The sequence below is a fragment of the Brugia malayi genome (assembly GCF_000002995.4).
Source record: "Brugia malayi strain FR3 genome assembly, contig: Bm_v4_Chr3_scaffold_001, whole genome shotgun sequence".
NCBI classification, from domain to species: Eukaryota; Metazoa; Nematoda; class Chromadorea; order Rhabditida; family Onchocercidae; genus Brugia; species Brugia malayi.
Window position 1 is genome coordinate 8,282,006 of NW_025062477.1, and position 24,950 is coordinate 8,306,955.

The 24,950-nt window shown below is 33.4% G+C and overlaps 4 protein-coding genes and 1 non-coding gene across 7 annotated transcripts; 2 read left to right on the plus strand and 3 right to left on the minus strand.

The window, feature by feature from the left end:
* Window positions 1-1,499: 1,499 nt before the first annotated feature.
* On the minus strand, window positions 1,500-3,710 carry Bma-kin-10 (Uncharacterized protein; the record flags this gene model as incomplete). Of its 2 annotated transcripts, XM_001901201.2 has the most annotated exons (6): window positions 1,500-1,555; window positions 1,666-1,730; window positions 2,168-2,357; window positions 2,727-2,918; window positions 3,224-3,326; window positions 3,639-3,710. In XM_001901201.2, 6 exons carry the CDS (start codon window positions 3,708-3,710, stop codon window positions 1,500-1,502), a joined length of 678 nt encoding a protein of 225 aa, XP_001901236.2. The 2 variants fall into 2 exon arrangements, with proteins under 2 accessions (XP_001901236.2, XP_042936367.1); XM_043080433.1 differs by lacking the exon at window positions 3,639-3,710 and having other exon boundaries at window positions 3,224-3,245.
* Window positions 3,711-6,723: 3,013 nt separating this feature from the next.
* On the plus strand, window positions 6,724-16,629 carry Bm12892 (Uncharacterized protein; the record flags this gene model as incomplete). 2 transcript variants are annotated; one of them, XM_043080434.1, is made up of 29 exons in its annotated part: window positions 6,724-6,765; window positions 6,963-7,070; window positions 7,285-7,447; window positions 7,632-7,722; window positions 7,790-7,842; window positions 8,339-8,477; window positions 8,578-8,641; window positions 8,713-8,807; window positions 9,126-9,272; window positions 9,428-9,536; window positions 9,828-9,991; window positions 10,149-10,229; window positions 10,402-10,542; window positions 10,817-10,966; window positions 11,350-11,546; window positions 11,757-11,812; window positions 11,890-11,942; window positions 12,112-12,184; window positions 12,566-12,661; window positions 13,355-13,523; window positions 13,662-13,783; window positions 14,151-14,263; window positions 14,434-14,578; window positions 14,999-15,227; window positions 15,556-15,647; window positions 15,807-15,869; window positions 16,030-16,099; window positions 16,236-16,371; window positions 16,602-16,629. In XM_043080434.1, the coding sequence occupies 29 exons, from the start codon at window positions 6,724-6,726 to the stop codon at window positions 16,627-16,629; spliced, it is 3,189 nt and encodes a 1,062-aa protein (XP_042936368.1). The 2 variants fall into 2 exon arrangements, with proteins under 2 accessions (XP_042936368.1, XP_042936369.1); XM_043080435.1 differs by lacking the exons at window positions 6,724-6,765; window positions 6,963-7,070; window positions 7,285-7,447; ... (14 more) ...; window positions 12,112-12,184; window positions 12,566-12,661 and having other exon boundaries at window positions 13,370-13,523.
* Window positions 16,630-18,158: 1,529 nt separating this feature from the next.
* Bm6625 (Uncharacterized protein) lies at window positions 18,159-20,780 on the plus strand (the record flags this gene model as incomplete). Its single annotated transcript, XM_001901205.2, has 7 exons — window positions 18,159-18,201; window positions 18,433-18,572; window positions 19,540-19,660; window positions 19,841-19,992; window positions 20,158-20,264; window positions 20,361-20,424; window positions 20,622-20,780. The coding sequence occupies 7 exons, from the start codon at window positions 18,159-18,161 to the stop codon at window positions 20,778-20,780; spliced, it is 786 nt and encodes a 261-aa protein (XP_001901240.1).
* On the minus strand, window positions 18,870-19,022 carry Bm15495. The gene has a single exon (XR_006227891.1). It is a non-coding gene; the product is annotated as a 5.8S ribosomal RNA (ribosomal RNA).
* Window positions 20,781-21,064: 284 nt separating the features above from the next.
* Bma-pcbd-1 (Uncharacterized protein) lies at window positions 21,065-21,878 on the minus strand (the record flags this gene model as incomplete). The annotated part of the gene is made up of 4 exons (XM_001901206.2): window positions 21,065-21,154; window positions 21,239-21,319; window positions 21,405-21,521; window positions 21,807-21,878. The coding sequence occupies 4 exons, from the start codon at window positions 21,876-21,878 to the stop codon at window positions 21,065-21,067; spliced, it is 360 nt and encodes a 119-aa protein (XP_001901241.1).
* Window positions 21,879-24,950: the final 3,072 nt, after the last annotated feature.

Below are 24,950 nucleotides of genomic sequence, written 5' to 3' on the forward strand. Positions count from 1 at the left end.
TTCTTATTTCTTTTACTGGTTTTAGCTGCCTTTGTTTGATGATCAAAAGCTTTTTTCTCGTCAAAAGACTTTGATGGCCTCACTTTTTTAATCCATAAATTTTAGTGAAAAAATGAAGAACGAATTGCCTCAGATTATCTGAAATAAGTTCAAGATTAATATATTTCATTAAGTTCTGTCTTTACTATTTTTTCATTTTTATGCATGGAAATTCCTGGATTTTTGTTCATCCAACAAAAAAAAAATATTTGTCTTTCTTTCCTTTCCTTTTATATTGTATTAAAACAAAGGTTGTACGTTTTATTGCTAGCTATCATTTACTCGCATTGCTTCATTATCTTCTAGATCAACATTTACAGTGGAAGTGTTTCTCTATGATTGTGAATGTTCAATTCATGATTTTTCTTGTAATTTTGGCATTCACAGCATATAAGTATTGTTCTATAGATTTCATTTGCAGAAGTAGTCACTTTTGGTTCCGATCATTTTGTTTCTCTATTGTATTATAGTATCGAATGCTTTCTTATTTGTGATCCGTAACCTGCCAGATTTCCGCTAGTTTAGACTTTTTCATTCTGCTAGTAACCAGCCACGTGTGAATCTTACTGGTAATAAGCAAAAAACGTGTATTCCACCCCGAACTTTGGCCTCACTCTTTGTACGACATGAGATCACTAAATTTGATTGTTATAAGAAAAAAGAATTTTACTACATGGAAAGAAAATTGTACAAATTTTGGAGGACTTTTTCGTCGAATTCCTAGGCACTACTTCCGAGGTTTTCTTTTTTATTTTGTTTGCGAGCAGAATTTAAGGTAAGTGATTCCGTTGTAAGTCTGAGTCAAATTGCTTTATCAACATGTTATTTCTTTGTCTCGTCATTTTCTCATCAAAGAAAAATGCCTTGCTCAATGTTAAGCACATTTAGTGCGTGTTTTAATGGTGCACTCTATGCAACTTCACCGTGCTATAAATTTTAGAACAGTGTTCACGACATATCAATACGTTGTTTTCAGTATCCCTTTGTTGTTTTGGAAAAGTGATATCCTCAATGAAATTTTTTTGATGATGATGTATATGCATTTAATTCGAATTCGAAGATTTATTTGTGACATATAGAACGAGCGTGCAACACTTAATTTCCTTGTAATGGTGAATACTTTTCTCCGTAAGACTTCGAAAAATAGGTGAATTATTGATAGCATCATTATCCTCTCACATGAATAATTTCTTGTTTCTCTAGAAGGTAGAAGCTATTTATATCTATGGTCTACAAATCGATATATGAAAAATCTAGGCAAATTATCTTGATTAGATACAAATTTCATCTATTCCAAGAACTGCCTAGATCTTCATTCGATATGTGAACCTTTCGCAACCTTAGATGAAATTGAAGTTTACTCCCAGAATAAATAATATAAAAGTAGTTAACAATGATAAAAACTCGCCGACTCACTGAAATTTCAAGGAAATCGACTTTCCTCAAACCATACAGAACATTCACTCAGTTCTACTTCGTGAAGACCACACATAACACTGCGAAATTGTCGACATCACTAAAAGATTTTCAGGCATTTCATACAATAACCTTAGAATATTTTATTTCATTTAGCAGTAAACGGTGACATATTGACCCCAATTGTTGGTGAGCCGTTGTTCACATTACCATTGCACTGGCTTTGCTGGTACTGTAAAGTGTACGCAGTAGGGTGTATTTTGAAACCATACAATCTGAAATTATGAAAACTAAGTTTTCGGTATTTTTTTCGTTTTTGCTCTCTATTGCATATATCTTGATATGTTTTAAAGTTAGACGGGCTGGAAAACCCCTATATCCGAATGCATTAGACAGAGAGAATGATCACTAAAAAAGGGGGTCACATAATCAAACCAAGTTACGAACAAACTGATTAAAAGCGTTAAATGCTAAGAACGCATGCAAAAGATCGAAAAAAAAAACTATATAATTTCAACCAGATGCTATTTTACATCTAATTTCACAATACAGTACATCATTTCAAATAATTACTACCGTAATTTGAATTTAAAATGGCAAGCTTTACTAAAATCCGACTCAAACTTTTCTTAAAACTGCAATCTTGGAGCCGAAATCACGAATTATGAGACAAACAGTAGCTATTTGCAGTTCCAAAGGAAGCAACTTATACCGTGGAACGAAACTTGTTGCGGGTCGCTTTGGTCTCTCTTCCGGATGCACAAAGAAAAGCATGTGAGGAAATCCTGTACCAAAATAAGAACCATCAGTATTCTGATGCTTTGATGACTTTGGCACATAAACGTCGCAACAACGAGGACAGTAGAGTTTAACCATTGATTCGCCAGGTACATCCGAAAGACCTAAAATGAGATTTACATTATGGACCTCCAAAAAACAAGGATTGTCCATATCAGTTAAAGCCTTACCTTTAACCAATAATAAAAAAGAAACATAACCAACCTGACTGAGAAGAAAAGCTAATTCGTCTTAATAGCTTTACTACTTACAATCTAAATATTTGAATTTTGTTTGAACAAAAAGAGAAAAACGAAAAGTGAACAAGCTAAAATAGAGCAGATGGAAAAAAGAACAAGAGAAGAGATGAAGTAGTATATTTCAATTTTCGTTTGATCCAAATGAATCTTGCAGTTTATGAAACTGCTGCAAAGAAGCAAAAAAAAAAAAAAAAAGAAATTTTAAATCTTCAAAAAAAGTAAAATGAAATTGACCTATTGGTAGCATTGGTTGATTCTCGCAATAAACACGAGGACATACGCCAAAGTCATGATCATGCCACTTGTCAATCATTTGCTGGATTCCGCGATTTGTAAGAATATAGCGAGCATGAATTAATCCATAAAGCATTTCAGCAGCTTGCTCAACTAAATCTGACTGGTTCGGATTGTCTTCAAAGTCGTCATCTTGAAAAAAAGGGAACTAAGGCATGACTTGCAGCTTTCGAAAAGTTGATTTATACGACCATATTTTTATAGTTATAATCTCTTTATTAAATGTTTTACTCAGTTGTAAAACGAAAAATGGAGATTTCTGCAACTATTAATCGCTCCATATCCAAAAATTTCCAGTAGAATAGGTACACTGGCCACAGTTAGTGCAGATACCAAGTATTAAAAATTAGTTTTCATACAAGAAAACAAAATTAGTTTTCAGCTTATATACAATTACAATTTTTTAAAATCAATTACAATTTAAAAAAAAAAAGAACCTGGTTCTAAATCCAAAATCATATCAAGTGCTTGCCGGTAGTGTGGAACTTGCTCATTGAGACCAGTTAAATTAAACTTATCTTGGATATATTCCTCGTCTACCTGAAACATAAAAATACAAGAATACAACAAGTAAGCTGAGAAAAAACGCCCATAACAGAAGTTTTAATGCAATAATTTACAAGATCACGTAACAATGCGATGTCCTTTCAATTCATCGTACAGTACAGTATTCGATACTAAAGGAAACAGAACAATAACGATGCAATAAACCTAGAGAACTGTTTATTAACTACAACTGAATGAACCGAATTGCAGGCTTGACTTATTCCTCGTTCTTTGTACCACGCCAAACTCTCTATAAATTATTACGAAGACATTCACTAAAATTTTTAGGAACTTTTAATAACTGACCTCACAAAAGAACTCATTTCCTCGTAGGCCGCAAAACCATGTGATCCATGACACTTCCTCTGAACTACTCATTTCTGAACCGGTGTGATGAAGTTGCGACCTTTCCACTATTGCTCGTCTGCTAAATGCAGTTCGATTTAAAAAATTACTGAAATTATTCTTCACTGTCCTATCGATTAACATTTGCCAATACTCATTCTATGCTTAATTTCCTTCTTAAAAGTATTTAAGAATAGTTTGCTCAACGGCTTACTAATATATTGATTCTGGTTCGGTTCCAGATGAGATCATACACTGCACTATAATTGCTATCAAATAAGGACAAACTGACTTAAGTCTCCCTCCACCTTACTCTTCACCCACCATTTCACCTATTCCCCATACCCAACCCACGCCGTCATTTACCCAACTGAAATAAAACAGCAAACTCATGGAATTCAAAAGTGGGAAAGCATGGCCCGGCGAGATGGTAATAATGTAATATCGCTGCTTAGATGTGAGACAATTATAAGATTTAGATGCCTTCGCAACTACCACTGGTTATCAAAGTATGTCGCAATCAAATTATTATTTATGACCATAGATATGATATCAACTCATTACTTATGACTACAAATTTTTGGATGAAAAGCTCATCCATAGTTTACAGCGCAACTTATTGAATGTAAATCATTCAATAAATTGCTTATTTTTTTCATTCTTCATTTCATGCAAAACAGTGAAAATTTTAGCATATATTTAATATTTTAGTTTTTATAAAAGCTGCAAGAATGACAATAACTGAATAATTGAATCTTCGGTGTTATCGATTATAAATAGAAGAATCCTGAGATGGTTTGTGCTCTATTCCATTAGTATACTGCTCTACTCCTTTTTCTAATTGTAGAATAAAACCAAAAGCATATTATTAATGGTGTTGATAACAATTATTATTGGTTAGAAACACCTGATTAATTACTCCAAAAGGACTGTATTTTGCTACTTTCTCTCTATAGTTATGACCACATTTTCCTTTGTTTTTCATCAACACTTTGAATTTAACTCGCATTTTTTGTAATTCAAATAGTTAAATAGTATTATAGTGTAGCAGATGTTCCAAATTCTACCAGAACAATTACTTCACCGCAGGAATCTGAATTGAACAGAAGGAAGTCAGGTTCTAATTTGTTGATAAATGTATTTCAGAAGTTCATAGTTGGTCGTCGTTTAATTTGTTTCATTATGATTCACAGTGAATGATGTTGTTAGTTCCCTCTTACATTTAGATTCTTAAACCGTACTGCATAATGTTACCTCGCTTAATTATATTAAGTCATTTAGTTTGGATGAAATTAAATTATGAGATTAAAAAGCATCAAATTTATTAGCTAATTCTGGTTACACTGCGTAAGTAAATAATTTGATCCGAGCTTACAATATCACACAAAATGTAATGCCATACAATTCAAGCTATATGATGTATCAATCATGCCAAGTTCCGAAATGTCAAGCAATGCAAAGGAATTCTTCCGTCAATTTACGCTTTGTCTTAAAAAACCTTAAAACATCGGATAATGGGTATTGAATGTAAAGAACTAATTATAATATATCTTAATTTTAACTGTAATAACAAATTCATTTTCGTTATCAAGATTATTCCATCCCAGATGTGATCCACAAGTTTTAAGGACTGAGCCTTTACACCTTTTGCCATTGTTTGATGAGCCTTCAATAAAACACCAGCGGTAAGTTCGGTAGCAAATGAAGCCAAATTATTTTCATTCGTTCTTCGACAGTGCAACCTCAGTCATTGCATAATCAATTGGTTATTTATTACTGAACTTATGACCTCAGAGATTCTATTTACTTTGTCAAAATACAATTTATTGATAATTATTGGTAAGTGAAAAAAAAAACTGTTTCCAGATTTAACATTAATTTAATAAATGATAGTTTTGTGATGAGATAAACATGTACCAAGAGCACATTCCCGTACCAATGATAGCACAATATTATTGTATCGATTTTTCGAGATACAGTCAGACAGGAAAAGTATTGAATACTAATCCTGACGAATTAGTTAATAGGAAAATGAGACTTTTAAGACATCACAACATTTTTGTGAATTTATGGTTGTTGACTGTGTTCGTTACTCAGTAAACTAAATAGGCATGCAGTTAAAAATACTAAATGTACACTTCCCTCCATTCTAGTCCAAAGTCTACAAAATTCGTACAATAACTTGGTTTGTCTCGGTTTGGCAACAACTGAAAAAGGACGGATTGAAACTTATAAAACCAATCTTTTTTTGGTGTACCTGAACCATCCATCAGAATGGATGTTACAATACCGAAAGCAACGTTAACAGATTTGAAAAGAATTTAGGGTATGATAAAAGGCATTCCATTATTAATTAAGTGTACTTGAAAGTCAAGTTTCTAGCTAGAGATACCTCACTGAAAGAAATCAAATGTATCTACCTGACCAATTAGATTTATCCCTAACACTTATTGTCAAATTTTCACATTGACTAAATTTCAGCTGGGAATATGCACTCTCTCCTTTTCCTCCTCATCAGTCAACTTATCAATTAGAAATCAAGCATGCAAGAATATGTACAATTTAGACTTTTTCAATTGGCGCAATTATTCGTCGAAATATTCACGAAAATTTAAATTCGAAACTGGCGCCAGATGCTTGGAATGACAGCATGATCAGTGATTTGCTGAAAAGAATGAGTGTGAGGGATAAGTATTGGTTGCTTTCCTTGGTGGACGGGGTTTTATTTGTGGTGAAATGTTGAGGAGTGTCTTCCTATGAACAATGGGTAGTTCGTTTCATTGGTCCAATTGAGATGTAGCAATTCAGATCTATATGGCAATTACTGACCATTCATGCAAATCATAATGAAATATGCACAAATCTTCTAAAAAGGAGATGATCACTGCTAATTCCATTGATCTTATCCCTGATTGATCTTTGATCCTCTCATCGACAGAATCATTATTGGGTACGTTTAGTTGAGACGAACAGTGTGGAAGAAAACAGTGGAAGAATTGGGCGTTGTCTGTTAATATTTGTTTGTTAATCTCTTAGTGGATTTTAGATGGCAATCGAAAAATTGCAATCCAATGAATTTATAGTTAAGGTATTTTTTTTAATTACCAACTTTTCAATGTCACTATTATTCCATGCTGATGAATAGCTGATCTCAAAATTACTGATTTATAATTTTATGAGAGAAATCCTTCTTGAAAAATTCTGGTAAATAATTTCATAGAACCTTAAGAAATATGTGTTTGAAAATGAAAAATTTATTTATGCTAATTACAGTGTTAGTTTTAGGTACGCAGAGGCCGTATAGATCAGCCAGTATTCATGAAGAAAAAAGCCGTTATGACATTCAATCGTGATCAAAAAGACATCACTTTTCTGTACGACAACTGCTGCACCGTATGTTTTGTGTTTCGCTGATTTCTAAATTTTTACCTAATTTTAAGTTGATATGGTGCCTTCTCTTCTTACCATTTTTTGAACTCCAATATTTTCGCATTGTTCTCTTTAATCTTATTACGGCATAGGTTTTTATGGTTTTTTTTAGATAGAATTTCATCGAAAGATCAATAGTGAATTCTTTTGTAAAAGAAACTGCATGCAAATTTTGCAGATATTAAAAACAAAGTTCATATCGCAAGTGCCTTGGTCGCCGCCACGAGGATGCAAGCTGCGATTTATATCAGACATTCGAAATGACGAGGAAATGATTTTGGAATTTGAAAATCACGAAAAACTGATAGAAGCATTCTCAATTTTAAAGAACAAATATTTGGGTATTTGGGCATCATATCTAATCTTTTATAATTTTTTTTATAAGCAAAAATGCGAACTATTTATAGAGTTTGGTTTCAAACTTTGTAGACTTGCTGTCTATTAGATGATAAGTCTTCGGCTGAAAAACTCATGTAGAAAATTTTTTGTGTATAAGGAATGTAGTTTTGTGAGTTCTTATTGCAGAGCGATTGCAATTTGTATTCTCGAGTGAAGTGCACAGTGGTCGTGGTTTGCATACAACTAATGTTGGGAGCAGGACGGAAACATCTGCTAAGTTAGTTACATTTTCATTAAAATTATACTCCTGATTTTGTCTTATGCGAAAATTATGCCTTTTTCAGTTACGAAACACTTTCAATGCTTGTTGAGTCTCGACGAAGTCGCGTTAAAAATCGTTAGTTTTTTTTTTTTTTTTGTTTTGTTTCGGAACTTTCATTCCAACACAGCCCCTTTAAATCAATTTGAAATTATCGATCACATTGCTTGGTTAATTGAGTAGCTTAAACTCTGGCTGAGAGATCAGAATTGTTTTTTGAAACATAGATTGCATAATAATGTGATAATATGTATTTAGCATTCAAAAACGTATGCTTTTGTCATGTGTAATCTAATGATGTAGCTTATTTACGTCATTTCTATAATCTTATTCTTCTTTGTTTTGGATAAATCGAAACAACGTCTTATTTATAGCAAGTTAACTTAATGAAAGTAAAAGAATTTCCAAAAGAGCATGGTTAACATTCGTAATTAACAGCTTGATCTGCCAGAAAAATCACATTCGTGTGTCGAAGAAACAAAAAAAAATCCTTCTTTTTATATTTCATGATGTTGAAAATTGCCTAATTTTCCATAGTGCAAAACAATGTTGAGATATCACTTTTTAGTTATAGAAATGTTCGAACGTTTGGCATTTTCACCACCAACTTTAAAGCGATCCAAACAATCTGAACCACGAAATGAGTTGACAATAGAAGAACGAGTAAAGCCATCACCATCAACAGAAAAATATATTAAACCATTGTCTCTCCAGTAAGTATTTGAAGAGCAAAAGTGAGGTAAGCAACACCTATATGTTTATTTTTAGGTTTATTTTACAAGTCATTTTTATAATTGTTGCTTTAACATACAGATTTGGAGAATCAGAGGAAGTTAAGAAAAATCGGCGTAATCCAATTTTTGTCGAGTATAACAAGGTAGGGAATCTCTTCTTTTAGTACTTGCACTTTTCATCGTTTTGTCTCGGATTCGTGGATATCTATTGCAGAGAGAACATACTCCGGTGCAGTTAACACCAGCAATGCGCACATTGGATGATTATCAAGTCAACAAACCAACTACTTCCAAAGAAAAGTTTTCTGGGTAAGTTAATTTACTTCATAGTTAACGAAAATAATTCTATGCAGCACTGAATACATTAGTGATTAGTCACCATCTTCTTAATGTGCAGCAACACATCCCTTCATTACAACATAAAATTTGTGAACTGCTTGGTTTTTGTTATTCAGCAATTGGAAATACAAGTTGCTTTTAGCTTCTAAGATTTTTCAGATCCATATTATTTTTTGAAAGGATATAATAATAATGGTTAAGCTAGCTGCGAAATCTCCTACACTGTCCTTTTCTAGTTTATGTTTTCCTTCAAAAAATACAATGCGTGCAAAAGCTAAATTTTTTAAGATTTGCTAATCTCGGCAACACGTGCTACATGAATGCGATGCTACAGGGATTGTTTGCCATGGATATTTTTGTTAAGGATCTTTTCAGACTTTGTAAGAAAGCTCAGAATCGTAAAGTGAACTTGGATAAAGTAATGCCAATGAGTTTGTATGTTTTGTTTTTGCGGTTAATGGTAAAAGGAGGTCATCATCTTATAAAATTTTTCCAAAGATGTACTATTAATGGGAATGCAACGCTCAGTTTTGTTTATGACAAAAGTGAGAGCTAATTGTGGAGATCATTTTGTCAATATTTCCATTTAGAGCACTTTCGAGTCTTGCAAGTATACGAGACAATACCTCAGATCATCAAAAGCGAAAACTGTTGACAGCAGTGAAAGATGTGTTGCCGTTTAAAGGCAGTGCTCAGCAAGTTGGTAATTTTGTTTCAATCGAAGCCACGAAGTCCATTTTTCGATTTTTTTTAAAAAAAAGCTCTTCATGCAATACTCAAATCTCACTCATTTAGTAAATATCAACTGTAGAATTTGGCATAAAATGTTTAGCACATTAGATTTTGCGGTAATGAGATGTACAAAACACTACAATACGAGTAAAGGAATTTAATTGTGAAAATAGAAATACTCCCAAGGAATTCCAAATGAGTGCAAAAAAATATCTTTAAAAAAATACCTTAAATGAGTTCAAAAGGTATTCAGTTTAGGATGCCAATGAATTTTTGGTCCACGTGCTCAATCAAGTTCATGATGAATGTGATAATCTGTTGCGTGAACAGTACGGAATTGAAAATACCGCGGAAAGGCGCATGAGGAATCCAGTAATGGCAAATTTTGCTTTCACTATGCAAAGCACTATTATTTGCAACATGTAAGTTTTCTCTACCAACAGTCCAGCAATAGTTGAATCAGTTAATCAATTTTTGGCATAAAATATGCAAAAAATATATGCTTCATTGGAAATGATGAAGAATGAAGCTCTAAATGATCAGATAAATGCTAAGTAATAATGAGAACGCTTTATTCAGGTGCCATCATGTTTCACAAATTAACGAAGACAACATTATTTTACCAGTTACTATCAATATTTTGGATCATAAAAATGAACGGTGAGTAAGCAGGTATGAATGCAGTCTGGTAGTCTTGAGTTATTTGTCTTTAACTTTATTTATAAAAGCTGAGCGTACTTCTTTTCAAAGTAATGTGGTAATCGGGAAAAAGGAACTCATAAGCTATAGTAAGCATTTATTTTATTTTCTATCCTTTCTTCCTCCATTTTAGGTTCCCGAAAAAGTTCTCATGTTTTCCAAGTATGCAGACTTTGTTGGATGATTTTTTGAAGGCGGAAAACGTAGAGAGAAAATGTGAACTTTGTCAAGGAGAAAGTGGACAAAGAACACAAAAATTCGTTCAACTTCCACGGTAATAAAAGATAATTCATTTTAAGTAACTGATTTGATGTACTTTTTTATGAGTCATTTGCTATACCAAAATAAACATCACATAAGAAGAGAGCTTAGTTGATTTAAGTATGATAAAAAATAAATCTTTCAAAGATATTAAGGAGTGTTGTATGAGAAATCAATCGAATTAGTTTGGACAGTAATATCAAGCTTTTCATGTAAAATTGTACGAAAAGATTTGAATAAATGAGTAATTCCTTTTAATTTGTGTATTTCTGACTTAGTTATTACAGATGTCTTATAATACTAATCAAACGATATGTTTATGATGCATCGAAAAGTGTGAAGCGTACTGATAAGATTGATATCCCCTTGTATTTGACTCTAAATGGACATTGCACTGAGTCGCCAACTCCGTTTTTCGCCGTATCATTAAGTACAAAGTAAGCGTCCCAGACAGAAAACAAATTATTTGAGAAAAATATTCCACGACAAAAAGCGACTAGCAAGAGCAAAAAGTTCTAAATATCGGATGTGAAATACTGTTTTCCATTGCACTAAAACTGTTCAAAAATTAGAATTTATGACTGTACCAATAGTAAATTTTAATTCTGTTTTTTCCTGTTCTACGAATCAGTTCCAATCACCATTACATGTTCAGTAAAGTATTATAGAGTATAGAACTTCATTTCTTGACAGAAAGTTAATAGGGAGTATAAGTTCAATAATTAAGTTTCATATAATTAAACCGTAGTTAAGCACTGTATTTACGATTATGGACTGTATTTACAATTAACCTTAGATTTAATAATATTTGTTGCTTTAGAAAGATCGATTTTGCAATTGTGAGTCCGATTAAAACAGATTTAATAGCAATATCAGCCGGTGCGCCTTCACCGACCGGACGCTGTCTAGATTTGTCAGATGAGAGAACCAGTTATGATACTCGAAATGTTAGCGCTGTGGAGGAAGCGCATCATGCGACAACAAATTTCTACAGTCATCGTGTGGATTATAGGACAGGTAAGGACAGAAATGTAGCAGCAAGCTAAGTAGGAAAAAATTAAGACCTAAGACACTCATAATAATCAATTTGGATATTCGTGGAAATTCTTCGAAAAAATTTGAGATGGATGAGTTAGGAGGGAATATAGGTTAAGAATAAATTTGGAAAAACTGCAGATATATTGTTCCTTAACCAGTTAGTGATTTTGTAAAACGAAGTATTTTCAGTGCGAACTAATCATGATGTGGGTTTTGTTGTTCCCGGTATTGGTTCGGAGTTCAAGGTTTGTGAGTCAAATATATGATTTTTTTTTTTCCTTATTTAAAATGGTACATAAAACATGATGATATTATGTTACAGGGCCGAAATCAAGTAACTGAAGATCTTGTTGTACCGTGGAGCTCGGCGGAAGAGTATATTTCTTTTTTTTTTTAGTCAGATGCTGTAGTGTGTAGTTGTGTGTAGTTGCACTAGAATATCTTTTGCACAATAAACATTCTAGTTTAATATAGGGATGGTTGTACAAAGCCACAATAAGTTAAAAAAGCAATATTCATGTTACTCACTTGGTGTCTGTTTCAGTTTTAAAAGGCCACCGAGCAGCTTAGCATGCGAAGAGTTAAGTCGTATGAACGAAGAAGAGCAGCTGCAAGTGGTGAATATTGACTTTTAACATTTCAAAGCTTAAGCTAGTTGAAATCTAACGCTTCTTATAACGGAATCCTGTCTATCCATATAATTTCACAAGTAAATCATTAAAATCACTTTAAATATGGTACTCGAGCTATCCTGGAATGTTAAGACTGCCGGTATGATTGAAACCAGCTGCCATCCCGGATTTGACTATCCCGATTAGCACTTAAGGACAGTATATATAGGATAAGCAGAATATCTACAGCACCTTTGTAACGATTTGGCTTTGGGAGTTCATTCCATTGGAGTTTATTAAGATAATATATTGTATAGATCTAAAAAAACATAGATCAGTAATTATTAATTGTCGACTTCGGGAAATTCAATTAATTATTAGTTGTAGGTTTGCGAGCGAAGCTTGATGCAGACGAGCGATCAGAATAAATCAAGTGATTCATCTCTGTCTGTTGAATTTCCCGAAGTCGAAGCTGAAGAAGAGGTTCGAGAGAAATGTTTTGAAATACTTCTCTGTAAATGGTTAGATGTGAATAATGCCATTCGAGAAATTCTTAGATCCAACATTTTGTCCTTTTTATATTAGACATTGGAATTTTTTTAGAACGACGAGGCAGATATACTACGTGGGCAGGTTGATTATATTCATAATGACCATAAGGAGAAGCCAATTCCAAATATAGGATTATTTGAGAAAATGAGGGATGAGTAAACGGGAAGTTGTAGGCAAGGAGTTCAGTCTGCTAGCCAGCAGGAAGGCAGTGTGAGTGTCACGGAAACTAATAGTGAAGCTAAACTTGAAAATACGAGTTTTATTGTGAAAGAAGCGTAGTAGTTTTATGCTAGTGTGGACATTAGGCCAGTTAGGCAAGGTGACTGTGAGATAGAGCCTAAAGTAAGTTAGATTTGGTGTTTACAAAAACAATAAAGACACCTAATGTAATAATAAATCAAGTAAAGAGGTTTGTTCTATATGGACCACAGGACCATCTTAGGCCAAAAAAGAGCGATACGTCTAAAGATCTCCAAGAGCCAAAGTAAACTGTTGGAAAATTTGCCATTAAATGACAGTAAGAGTCAGATATCGATGTTCAAGGTTGCTCTTTTTAACAGCTTGTATATGTGTAACATTCCACGAATGGTTTGCAAATCAAAAAGATTAAAGTTTTAATTTCAGACTGGAGAGAGTTGCATGAAACCTCTCGCACAGTCACCAATCGCAGGTGAAATGCAGGAGAAACGAAGGCAAGATGATTATATTATTAAAGAGATCGTGGCGGAGAATTTCAATATATCTCACTTGTCACAAGAAAGAGTGGAAACTCTTACACCAGATGCACATGAAGGTAATGAAAAGTTATGGGTGTATGTTTCAAAGTTCACAAATTAAGATTAATTCCAGCACGGCAAATTTGGAGTTAAAAATTTTATACACTCAGTTTTGCTATTATTTGCCCAACTTTATGATCTGAGTATCCTTTTAGCCATTGAAGATAAAAGAGGACCAACTAGGCCATTCACACCTGTCCCTCCTAACACTCCGATTAGTATGACTGAGCAACATCAAGAGAAAATGTCGCGCAGAAATAGTCTGTCCAGTGATGATGTAAGTTTAGCAATTTACATCTGAAGTTATACTTTGCATTATTGCGTGATTTGCAAATGAGTTAATGTTTTTTCAATATGTGCATGAACCCAAATTTTTCTCTGTTGTTCTATACTTTTAGTGTACAACTCAACCGTCTTATAAATATTCAGTTCTTGGCAACCGAGGTTGTCCATATAGCTAAAAACATCCTTATTGCACAAGGAAGAGATAAAACATACAGTCGTAGAGTCACATACGCCACAGTCCGATCTTTTCTAGTGATATTGCTAAAGTAATTTAAAGTTGACATGAGTAAAGCTATACGTTTTAAATTCCACTGTTATTTTTGCATTTAAAAAATAAGTTGAAATGTTTCTTTCTTAAGGAAGAAATTTTGGAGGAATCTAGTACGCAACTGGTACCGTACAAACCGATATCTGCTGAAAAACGACGTGCTATTTGTTCTCAAATTGGTTTACTCTTCAATTATGATTGCATGTACGGTTTTTTTTGAATTTTCGGTATTTTAATTGAGTTAAAAGATATGTAGTTCTTATAAACTTTGTTTCATGTGAGATAATACATGACTAGTCTACGAAAAGTTGGATTTAAAATTAATTTTCAAAATGCTTAGTTATGTGGTTATTTTAACAAAAATGAAATTCCAGTGAAAAAGCCACTTTTCGCATAATGAGTACAAATGATCGTCCATCTCGAGTTGCTGATATTGTTGGTGACGGCAACTGCTTGTTCCGGGCGCTAGCTTTTTATTTCGCCGGTAGCGATATCGAATATTCAAGAGTTCGGAAATGTGTAATATTTTAAAGCCTTTTATATATTGATCCTAAAAATGTAAATTAACTTTAATTGTATAGATATGTGTTCCATCGTCTGCAGCACCATCAAATTTCAAACGAATTATTTCTGAGTCCTGTTGTTTTAACTGACCGGTTTTCCAATGTAAAATAGTTTACTTTCACCATATAGTTGTGAAGTTAACATCCATGCATGAAAACAGGATAATTTGCAATGTACTTGATGAAGTTTGGATTAAGTTTCATTAAGATGCATTGAAGTTAGCTTCAGAGCAGGTTTTGAATTTAGTTTTTTAATCACCATAGCTTGTTGGGCCAATTTTTTGTTAGTACTGAAATTATGTGACCAAAATTTCCGGAAATGGTGGATATTGTTACATAAATGCTATTTTACGAATTGCCAAATTAATATTTATAGATTGTTGAATTTGAAGCAGAGCACTGGAATGAATTTGCTGCTTTGAAAGATTGGTCGTCAGAAATCTGGAATGACCACATGAATCACTTGTTGACCGATAATACGTGGGGTACTGAAATTGAACTTTTCGCTGTCGCAGCAATGTTAAGTGTTGATGTGTGGACGTATTATGATCAGCGATGGATTTGCTATCGACCAAGATTTAGAGTCCAAAATGGTGATATTATACGTGAGTTTGTTTTATCGCTTCTTAGTGGTCATCTGACACTGATTTAAACTGAATTGTGAGGAATTCACAGATTTTTCTCTTATTCAAATAAAAATACTTTCGTATTGGTGTTGATTTCTTCTAGAAACTTCTTGCGGGCTAGAAATGTTACAACACTTATATTAACTGTAAAATGAGCAGTTTAATGAAATTAAATTTGATGCAGTACTGTGACTTTCACAAATATGATTGAAATGAGGTTTTCATTTTATTTCATATTAATGCTTACTATTATTTTCGTATTATTTTCAACTGTTATTAAGCTTGAGATAATATTGGGAAGTTTTAGGCATATCTGTTGATGATTATCGGGTGGGTAATAACGATGGTATATACTTACTGAACGAATTCAACCACTTTACACCGGTGCTTGAACCTTCGGTTAGAGTTTGTATTCGTTTGCATTGTTTCAGATCGACCAGGTTTCAGATAGCTTCGACATTTGAATAGTATTCTTAAATTAAGTCAATGATTTCATTCGGGAACAATTCAAGTTGTATTCTGATTACTCGATAACTTAATGATAATAAATTGATTCAGAATGCACTTCTTTTAATGGAAGGTGTTGACGAGCGAATTTATGATCTAGTTATGAACGCCAAGGTAAGTTTCAGACATAGTCGATTATTTTGGTTGTTAGCATATTTTAAGGTACAATAATTTTTTTTCCTCGTTGCGCTAATCTGATATAGCTCCCACCTGAATTTTGAAATGAAGTGTATGGCAGCAATTTTAGTTTAGTAACGGATATTTTTTCATTAAGGAAGGTTTCATGAAGCCATCTTATCGACTTGTTTCGGTTATCAGTCATCTCGGACATACAAGCGAAAGCGGTGAATTTTTTAATTCATTTTATGAACTTCATGGTCAGCTTTTCTATTTGACATTTTTTTTTTTCTTACAGAAAATTTCCCCGATAAGGAACTTAAATTTCTAACTTCAGAAAAGCAAGGAAACAATCATTTCTAGGCCACTACGTATGTGATGTTTGGTGCAAAAAAAATAGGGGTTGGCTGTTATGTGACGATGAATCAATTTCGTCTACTAGTGAAAGGAAAATTCGAGCCAGGAAAAATGTCGGATACATTTACTTTTATCTAAACAGGTGATTTTTTGAACTTTGCAAGCGTTGTGTTAGCTGTTGTGAATAACCAAAACTTCCAGTGCTTATGTTGTTTTCTATACCCAAAATTTTGAGAAAGTAGCATATTGTCTATTATGCAGCATAAGTTCACTGCATAGATAATCATTATCCAAAAGCCTTTTGGTTTTTTTTTTGACGAAGTCTTAGAAGAGTAATCACTTTCATATTTTATTCGCGAAAACTTCTTTCAGCGAACTGTTCGATAATAAGAATGCTTGACAGGTAAATTAATAACTAGTCATTATTTTATCCTGGTCAGCGGTTTGAAGATTTTTGGATTTTTTCTTAATTCTTTAAATTAAATCCTTGAGTTTTTTTTTTTTTTTCTTTTGGTACTTTACTCTAATATTACGATTTCAATATCACCTGATGTGGATGTGATGTTAGTAATTGCTGTGCGCTTATTTTTTAAATTTTTGATGGATACGGAGTTTTGACAAAGCTTTCGAAAATTCATAATTCAACAAAAATTCGGTGGAGCGATTCTCCCATATTGCAACGAGTTTTATGTGCTCTTCTGTACATTGTTTTCTTTGTTCTCGATCTAATCGTTCCTTAATTAAAATTGATATGAAAGGACGATGTTGTATACAATAAATGACCAGTGAAGTTTTGCTTGACATTACTTGCTAATTTAGTTTTTTCTGGTTAGAAATTGGTACTTGAAATGAGAGTTTCAGAAAGTCATGGAAAAAGAATGGTTGGGTGGAAGGGAGGAAGAAAAAGAAAAATAATGAAGGAAATAACTACTGTACTATAAATCTTATAATACCTACTGTAATCTTGGAGTGGACTGCTGGTAATGATCAATAATGCATAAAATGATTTTTCTTTTGATCAATATCGGTTTCTTTATAGATTTATCATCTTGAATTTTTTAAAATTATAACTGCTACTGCAAAGAGATGTTTGGGATAAAGAAAAGGACCGATAGAGAATTGTCTACCATGATAGTTCATGCATTATCGTTTCTGCGATTAACCAAGAAGGCGTTAGCAGAGCACTAAAATTTAACCAGTTCACGATGTTGAAATGAGAGTTGTTTGTGGCGCTCCTAAAGTAGAGAAGGACTGAACTGAAGTAGTTGTATTTCGTAAAGTTATTCATCAACCTGATCTCAACTAACAATTCAAATTAATCGATGCTTAGTCCAGATAAGCAGTGGAATTGATACCCGCAACTTCTCTCTCTCCGTTGCTGTCTATCTTGTTCACAGGTTTCTGTTTTATCGAATATCGCTTTTCTCCTTTGACAAGTGGATGTGTGCAGTGCTTGGATCTCTTAATCATACACCTGGTTAGACATGATCATTAATGCATAGAGAATGACTTATTATATTTTACGCTGTATGCTTGCTTGTTAGTCTTCTCCAGTTTATCATATAAAGTTAGATATTATTCCTGTTGTCCGACCAGAAGAAAAATTCGATATTGAAATGGCTTCTCTTCCCGATCGTAACAAGCAACGCACCCTGTAGCGAAACTGCCAACACAAACAACAGCAGCTTTGGAATTGTGTAATGATTACTTCGATTACTGGCCCATTTTGTTTAGTAAAATCTTGATCATTACTATTTATAGAACAAACTGCAGTCTTCGTTTTCTTTTTGTGTGATAATTAATTTCAGTTCTAAGTTTCTCGTAGTAACTTGGGACTTTGCTATTGCTTAATGTTATAGGATAGCGCACTACTCTCACTTTTCAGGAAGACTCTTTTCAGGAAGAGTAAGATATAGTCCCATCAAATCAATGAGTTTTGTTGCAACGAAACGTCTGATTGCTATCATTACAGGTACTCTTATTAGTGTGCTCATTTTTTGCTTTGATTTGTTCAAATATTCTGAAGTACACTAAGAAATAGCTATATATATGGTCAAAATTTACGTCTTTTATGTTCATTTCTTTATAGATGAAATCTGCATTTTATGCTTTATTTTTTATTTTAACTGATTTGTTTTTGCTTAGATATCATAAACTATTTCCCAACTTATTTTTCTTATCCACTTTCTTTTAAAATTTGAAGGTGCGAGTTCTGGGATTGGTAAAGCCACAGCAGAATATTTTGCTGAAAAGGGCTACAATTTGTCATTGAATGGTCGAAATGAAAAGGCGCTCGAAGCAACGGTTAAAAATTGCATGACGAAAGGCTTAAGCAAAGATTCGGTATCATTAGACGATATGTTTAATATGTTTATGGTAAAAAATTGGTTAATAAGTTGATCTAAAATAGGAAGGAAGCGAAGCTTTAAATTTTCATAGTAAGGCTGAAGAATGCTTGTCTTTTGCCTTATTTCATACAGAAATAATTTGATTGAGAACTGAGGCATATATTTTTTCTAACAAAAAATCAAATGTTAAACTGTCGAAACATAGATTTAAGTAAAGGAACATGAGTGAGATTACTTACCTTAATTTTCCTTTTTATATGGAATAAAGTTTGGATCTTAATATGCATGAGCGATACACGCAAGAATAAATTAGATTGTTGTGAGAGACGATGTGCAAGGTGCGTTCGAAATCTTTTTGCTCAGTGCGTCTGCAATTCGCACGATTTATGGCAGTTAGCCGCGTTCTTCATCGATTCACGAGCCGAGTAATCCATCGCTAAGAGTTAAAAATTAGTAGTAATGCTAATGAAAAAGATAATTACAATAATAATACGTGTGTGTATGTGTGTTTGTTATTTCGATTAGTAGTATAAGCTTAAATGCTTACTTAATTAATTGGGTTGTCGCTTTATCTTCATCGTTATCGACCGTTAGGCGATAACTTGAATGACATATAGGTAGTAACGAATTATCACCGTTTATTCATATTTTACACATATTATCATTATTACTATTTATTAATATTATTCGTTAGAAATGAATGATAACTGATGGGTAAGGATGATGTCCATTAATTTGAACCATATTTGTAACTAAACAGTGAGATAATGGATCTTTTTGTGTGCTTCCACTCCTGCTGTCTTTTATTAGCTCGCTCTACTCGACTTCAGACTTTTTCTTTCAGAAGATATATTTATCTAGGTTTAAAACTTTAGCTGTTACCACTCTCACATTGTAGAGTGACTATTGGTTTTCATCAGATTTATTAGAAAATATTCCAGTTAAATTCTTATATTATTTAGATTTTGACTACAACGGGAGATTTGACGGATGAAAAAGTTGTAAATTCCCTGGTCGAGCGTACAATGGAAAAATTTGGACGAACTGACTCGTTGATTAATGCTGCGGGAATCCTAATTAATGGTATAATTTCTGGTATATGAATAAGGATATTTTCGAACGAAGTAGAGTAATCAATCATTCTGAAAGGTAATGTTGTCAGCTTTCTTTGTAAATTCCCGTTATGTATCATCGGATCCCTAATCGAACGCATCAATTTGTGAAAAATTCTGATGTGTCTGTGATGAAGGATGCACCATTTAGGGAAAGTAATGGATTGCTCTATGCAAGATTACGATTATCTGATGAATGTAAACCTTCGAAGTATTGTTCAATTAACGCGGAAAGTTGTACCTTATCTTATCAAAACGAAAGGTTCAATTGTGAACGTAAGCAGTATCAATGGTCCATGCCCCGTCAGTTTTTTTGTTTTCTTTATCAAGCAGTCTAAAAATGGAATGACATTGGACTTGTACTTGTTCATTTTAGATTAACTAATGTATTTAATGTTAACCACCTTTTCCATTCTCTATATATAAGTGCATATAGTTTAAAAGAATTTCAAAAAAACTTCCTTTCAGTTTAGTGGCGTAGCATTTTACTGTGTGTCAAAAGCAGGATTGGATCAGTTTACGAAATGTCTAGCTCTTGAGTTGGGTCCTGAGGGAGTTAGAGTCAATTCTGTGAAGTAAATTTTTAAAAAATTACATCTGTATTTTTATTCTGAAGTTTCTCGGTTTGAATATCTGTTTAGAAAATAATACCCCCAACTTTTCAATTCTAGCCCTGGTGTGGTCGTCACCGATATACACAAAAGATCCGGCATGACTGATAAAGATTATCATGAGGTAAATTTTTGCTAAAGATTTCCTTATAGCTAAGGATTTCTTTAAAATTAGCAAAATTAACTTAATAACTTAATATCAATACATGTAAAAAGGTGCAAGGCAACAAATATAAAGGGAATTTTTGAGATGAAATTCTTAATTGTGTTTGTAGTCAACTGTCGTTGAGTTTCTGGACGTTTTGTAAATAACTATTTCAGTTTCTTGATCGAGCAACTAAATTTGCTGCACTCGGTAAAACTGGAACAGCTGTGGATATTGCCAGAGCTATTTATTTCCTGGCAAGCGATAAATCGTCATTTATTACTGGTGATCTGCTTAGAGTTGATGGTGGGCGAGGAATTATGCATTTAAGATGATCTTCATCACTTCGATTTTTAAATATATTTGTGCTTATAGATAATTCTGCTTACAAAAAAGGGGAAGCATGCTAACATTTCACATAGAGCTTATACTTTAATCCAGTATGTTCTGGAAGTTTTCTACATCTACATTTTATATAAATAGAATTTTGGATAAAGAGCAAAACAACGAAATAAATTTGTGATGTAGTCAGCATGTAAAATGCAGATAGATTTTCGTAATACAAATGGTAGTAATACATTCAGAAATTCCAGTAACATTGAATTCTTGATTACTGTGACTAGTTGGATAATTTTTCGATGTAACTGGCCAATTCGACATCTCTTTCCGACAAACCATTTACATCGTGACTGCTTAGAGTCACTTCAATCTGAAACTTGCTCATCCATGCCTTCTTTTAACTTTTTTCCGTTTCTTTAGTATTTTACGAGACCATTAATTTCAAACATCTAACCTTATTATAAACATTGAACCATTCCGGATGATGATTCATTTTCTCTGCACACATTGCTACTTGTGTCATAAAACCAAATGCCTAGAAAAGATTTTAGGATTTAATAACAAGTTAGACTTTTCTGGAGATTGAGAAGGAAGACAAGAGGAAGAATGGAAAATTTTACTTCACTAAAATTCTTGAACTGTAAATTCTTCCGAATGGCATCTCGACCTTCAACCATTTTCCATCCTTTATTGATTAGCGGTTGCAATAATTGCTTTCTTTGTTGTTCATTCAAAATCTGAATTTGAACATCGTTAATATTGCAAATACAGTTCTGCCCATATAAAGTTTACTACTTATCCAGCAATTCTGCTGCGGTTTTAGCGACCAAACTTGTTGTGACTACTGCATTCTACTTAACTTAGTTCGTTGTAATATGTCAGTTCTAGCTGACAAATAAGAACAGTGACTAAATGATAGAAAATAAGCAAGTACCAGGTGGGATTAAGCGAAATTCCAAAAAGGGTACGGAGCACATAAATTAGAATATTTAACAAGATGCGAGAGAAAAGTCAACACCTACCATAACAACTTTTTGAGAATGCGACGCGGTGTTCGCACTACCAGTGAAACGCCAAATTGCTGATATGGTCATAAGCTTCCCTTCCAGCCCTGCAATTCGAAATTGATTGGTACATTTCGCCCGTCCCTATTCCGATGAAAACGTGCTTTTCTACTTTTGCAAAACAGTGCCAAGGAGGAAGGAAGATAAAAAGATATTCTGTGAGATCGTTGATTGGTTATTATATGACAATTACCAATTTTGCAACATTTATCTCATCAAGCTATGCTTCGATGAATCCTTCCCAATTCTCGTGATTGCTTTAATTTTGAAAGCATTGCCTTCATCTTGTACTCATTACGAATAATATCTGCACTGGCCGGCTTTGCTGCTTCTACATTCTTCCTCTCATATTAACCCTATTAAACCCTCGATATAACTTACTGACAAAGACTTCAGCCTTTCTTCGACTTCTGCGCTGTTGTCCAACTCTGCGTTATATGCAATATCTTACTTGCTCTGCAAATCGTCCTCACGAACTCATGCTTATATAACATCTTTACTTAAGTTTGCGAAACCTCAAAATAATGCTTTCCAGCTTCTTTGTAACCAGGAATTGATTCACTCGCGCAATTTTCCAACCTTGTACACTTACTGCTACCAATAACAAGAATTTTGAGAACATGAAGAGAGCTTAAAGAGATAAAGCAAATGTTCTATAAAGCACTACGAGAACTATAAAAAGGTTAGTAGTGAAGCGAATCGGCAGAGAAACGACAACTTTTTGCTTGAGGAAATGACTAAATCTATTCCGCCTTCTTCCTCTTGTTCTAACCGAATTATGCATAACACATTAAAGATTTTTCTTCAAGCATCTGGAAATTAACAACTTACTATTTGCACAACTATTTCAGTAAACAGTCAAACATAAACAGCGTACGCTTGAGCACTACCGTCCAAGAAAAACAGCATGGCAGCACTCTAATCGATTGCTCCGGCAGTTTGTTGCATTCAGTTCGAATTAATACTTTTTGAATTCCAAATAAGCCTCAATCTGCAACTTCGCATCTCATTGTAATCAACTTTTTTTAAGTTTCGCGAAATCTAAAACTGAGAGTCGGAAAAATATACACGAATACATTCGTAAAGATAAGGAAATGAACACGATGCTAGTAAATGTTAAAGTGATCTAAGAACAATAAATAATTATTTTAATTGAGAGATGAAGTTTATTTTGTAATTGCTGGTATGGAAATTTTTGAAAATTCATAAAAGTGAAGGAAAAATTTAAACATGACAAAAAATTTTTGTGAACATTCGAGATCTATATGCTCTAGTTCACCCGACAATTCAGTGGCAGGTTGATAGAGGAATTTGAGGCACTTTCGATGAATAAATAAAATCCATAAAAGTCTCCACATTTTCATTTGGATTTCAAGAAAAAAGGACAACAGCATCCAAAATTGGCATATTTTGCGTTCAAGTCTATGCCAATTATGTTCAACATTTATTTAATTAATTATTCTGTCTTGTTCCTCGTCATCATCCACACATCAAGCGCATCCGAAAATTTTTTGAGAAAAGCTGAATTCAAACATTTAATTTGGAAATTAAAATGAGACATATTTAAGCACTTCAGTGAACAAAATAATTATCCCATAGGAAGTAGAGCACACCAGCAAGTATTTCACATTCGACTTGCCAAAACCATTAAGGATGCCAAGTTCTTAGTGGACTGTTTCCATTCTAAGCTACAATTAGAAAAGAAAATATCTCACTGAAGTCAGTCTGATTCTTTTTTACCTATACTATGCGCACACTTTCATATTGTCCTTCTTTTCGAGCATGCACCACTATAGTTCTTCAACATGCACACATGATATTTCCTCTATCTGATGGCCTTTATCTTTATCGATGTTTATAATAGTTCCTCCACTAACTCTCTATACCACAGTATTTCGGGAAACTAATAAAAATTTTCGTCGAAAAAAGATCATATGTTATCAGTCATATCACGTCTTCTTAGCTTTAACGAATTCATGCAGATTTTTAGCCCATTTTGTGTTTGTAGTTGTTCATTATTTTCATTATGTTGTTCCCACTACACTAGCCATTTGTCTTATGTTGTGCATTTCTCTGGAGATCAGAATTATAAAATACCTTTCAAATATCTAGTTATCCCAATAAAGAACCATCTTCGTTCTAAACATCCGGAATTAAGTGGCATCAAAAATAAATGATGAAAATAAACTGTTGTGCAGACTTCAGCTCAAAGCACTCTACGAACGCAGGTTGCTATAAACTTGAATGGAATTTAACGGAGTTACAAAAAAAGACAAAAATTAGTATTAGTTGTCGTGCTTACTGCTTAAAATTCAAATTTTTAGTTTCCCGCCTTCGAAACCGGAAGAGCTTTGACAAGTGCAGGATACTGCAGGCTACCTCGTGATCATGCTTCGCAAATTTTTTGATTTTCAGAAAGAGGAAGATGCGGAACTTCTAAGGTAGGTAAAGGTATAAGTTTAATGGAAGCAAAATTTAGAAAAAGTGGATTTATTCATAATGTTGAAAAGGTACCAATTCTTTTTCTTCCCTGCTTGTAAAGTAAACTGGCACTCTTGATTTTACGATGTTTAAATTTAGCAACGAGAACGACTTGCTTTCAGGATATTCTTGAATCAAGACATATTGCTTCATTTTAAATCTGGTAAAATCTACAAGTGCTATGAATAAAAGATTGTAGAAGAGCACAAAGTAGGGAATAAAGATGAGAAAGATGACAATGAATTCTAGTTGCAATTTCAATAACTGAACAAAGACTATAAAAAGTTCTTCTCGTCTTTCATAATTTAATTAACTGCTACAGTGTGCAACTTTATGGCTTTCATGGATTATCGATATCAGTCAATGAATAATTTTAACATGACTGATAGAAACAGAATTATTTTCGGCCTTTACACAACAACGATCACTGTTAGTGTCACGCATAACAAGTTGGGTGGATTATGGAAATAGGGATGATTACGGTTGTGCAAACGGCAACGGATAACCGGTTAGAATTAAGATACTAATGGGTCATCGGAAATCCGTAATGGTATCTGTCAATATTCAACTATTTGAGTGATATTAAATTCTAGCCATTCAGTGATTGTTTTAAATTTGATT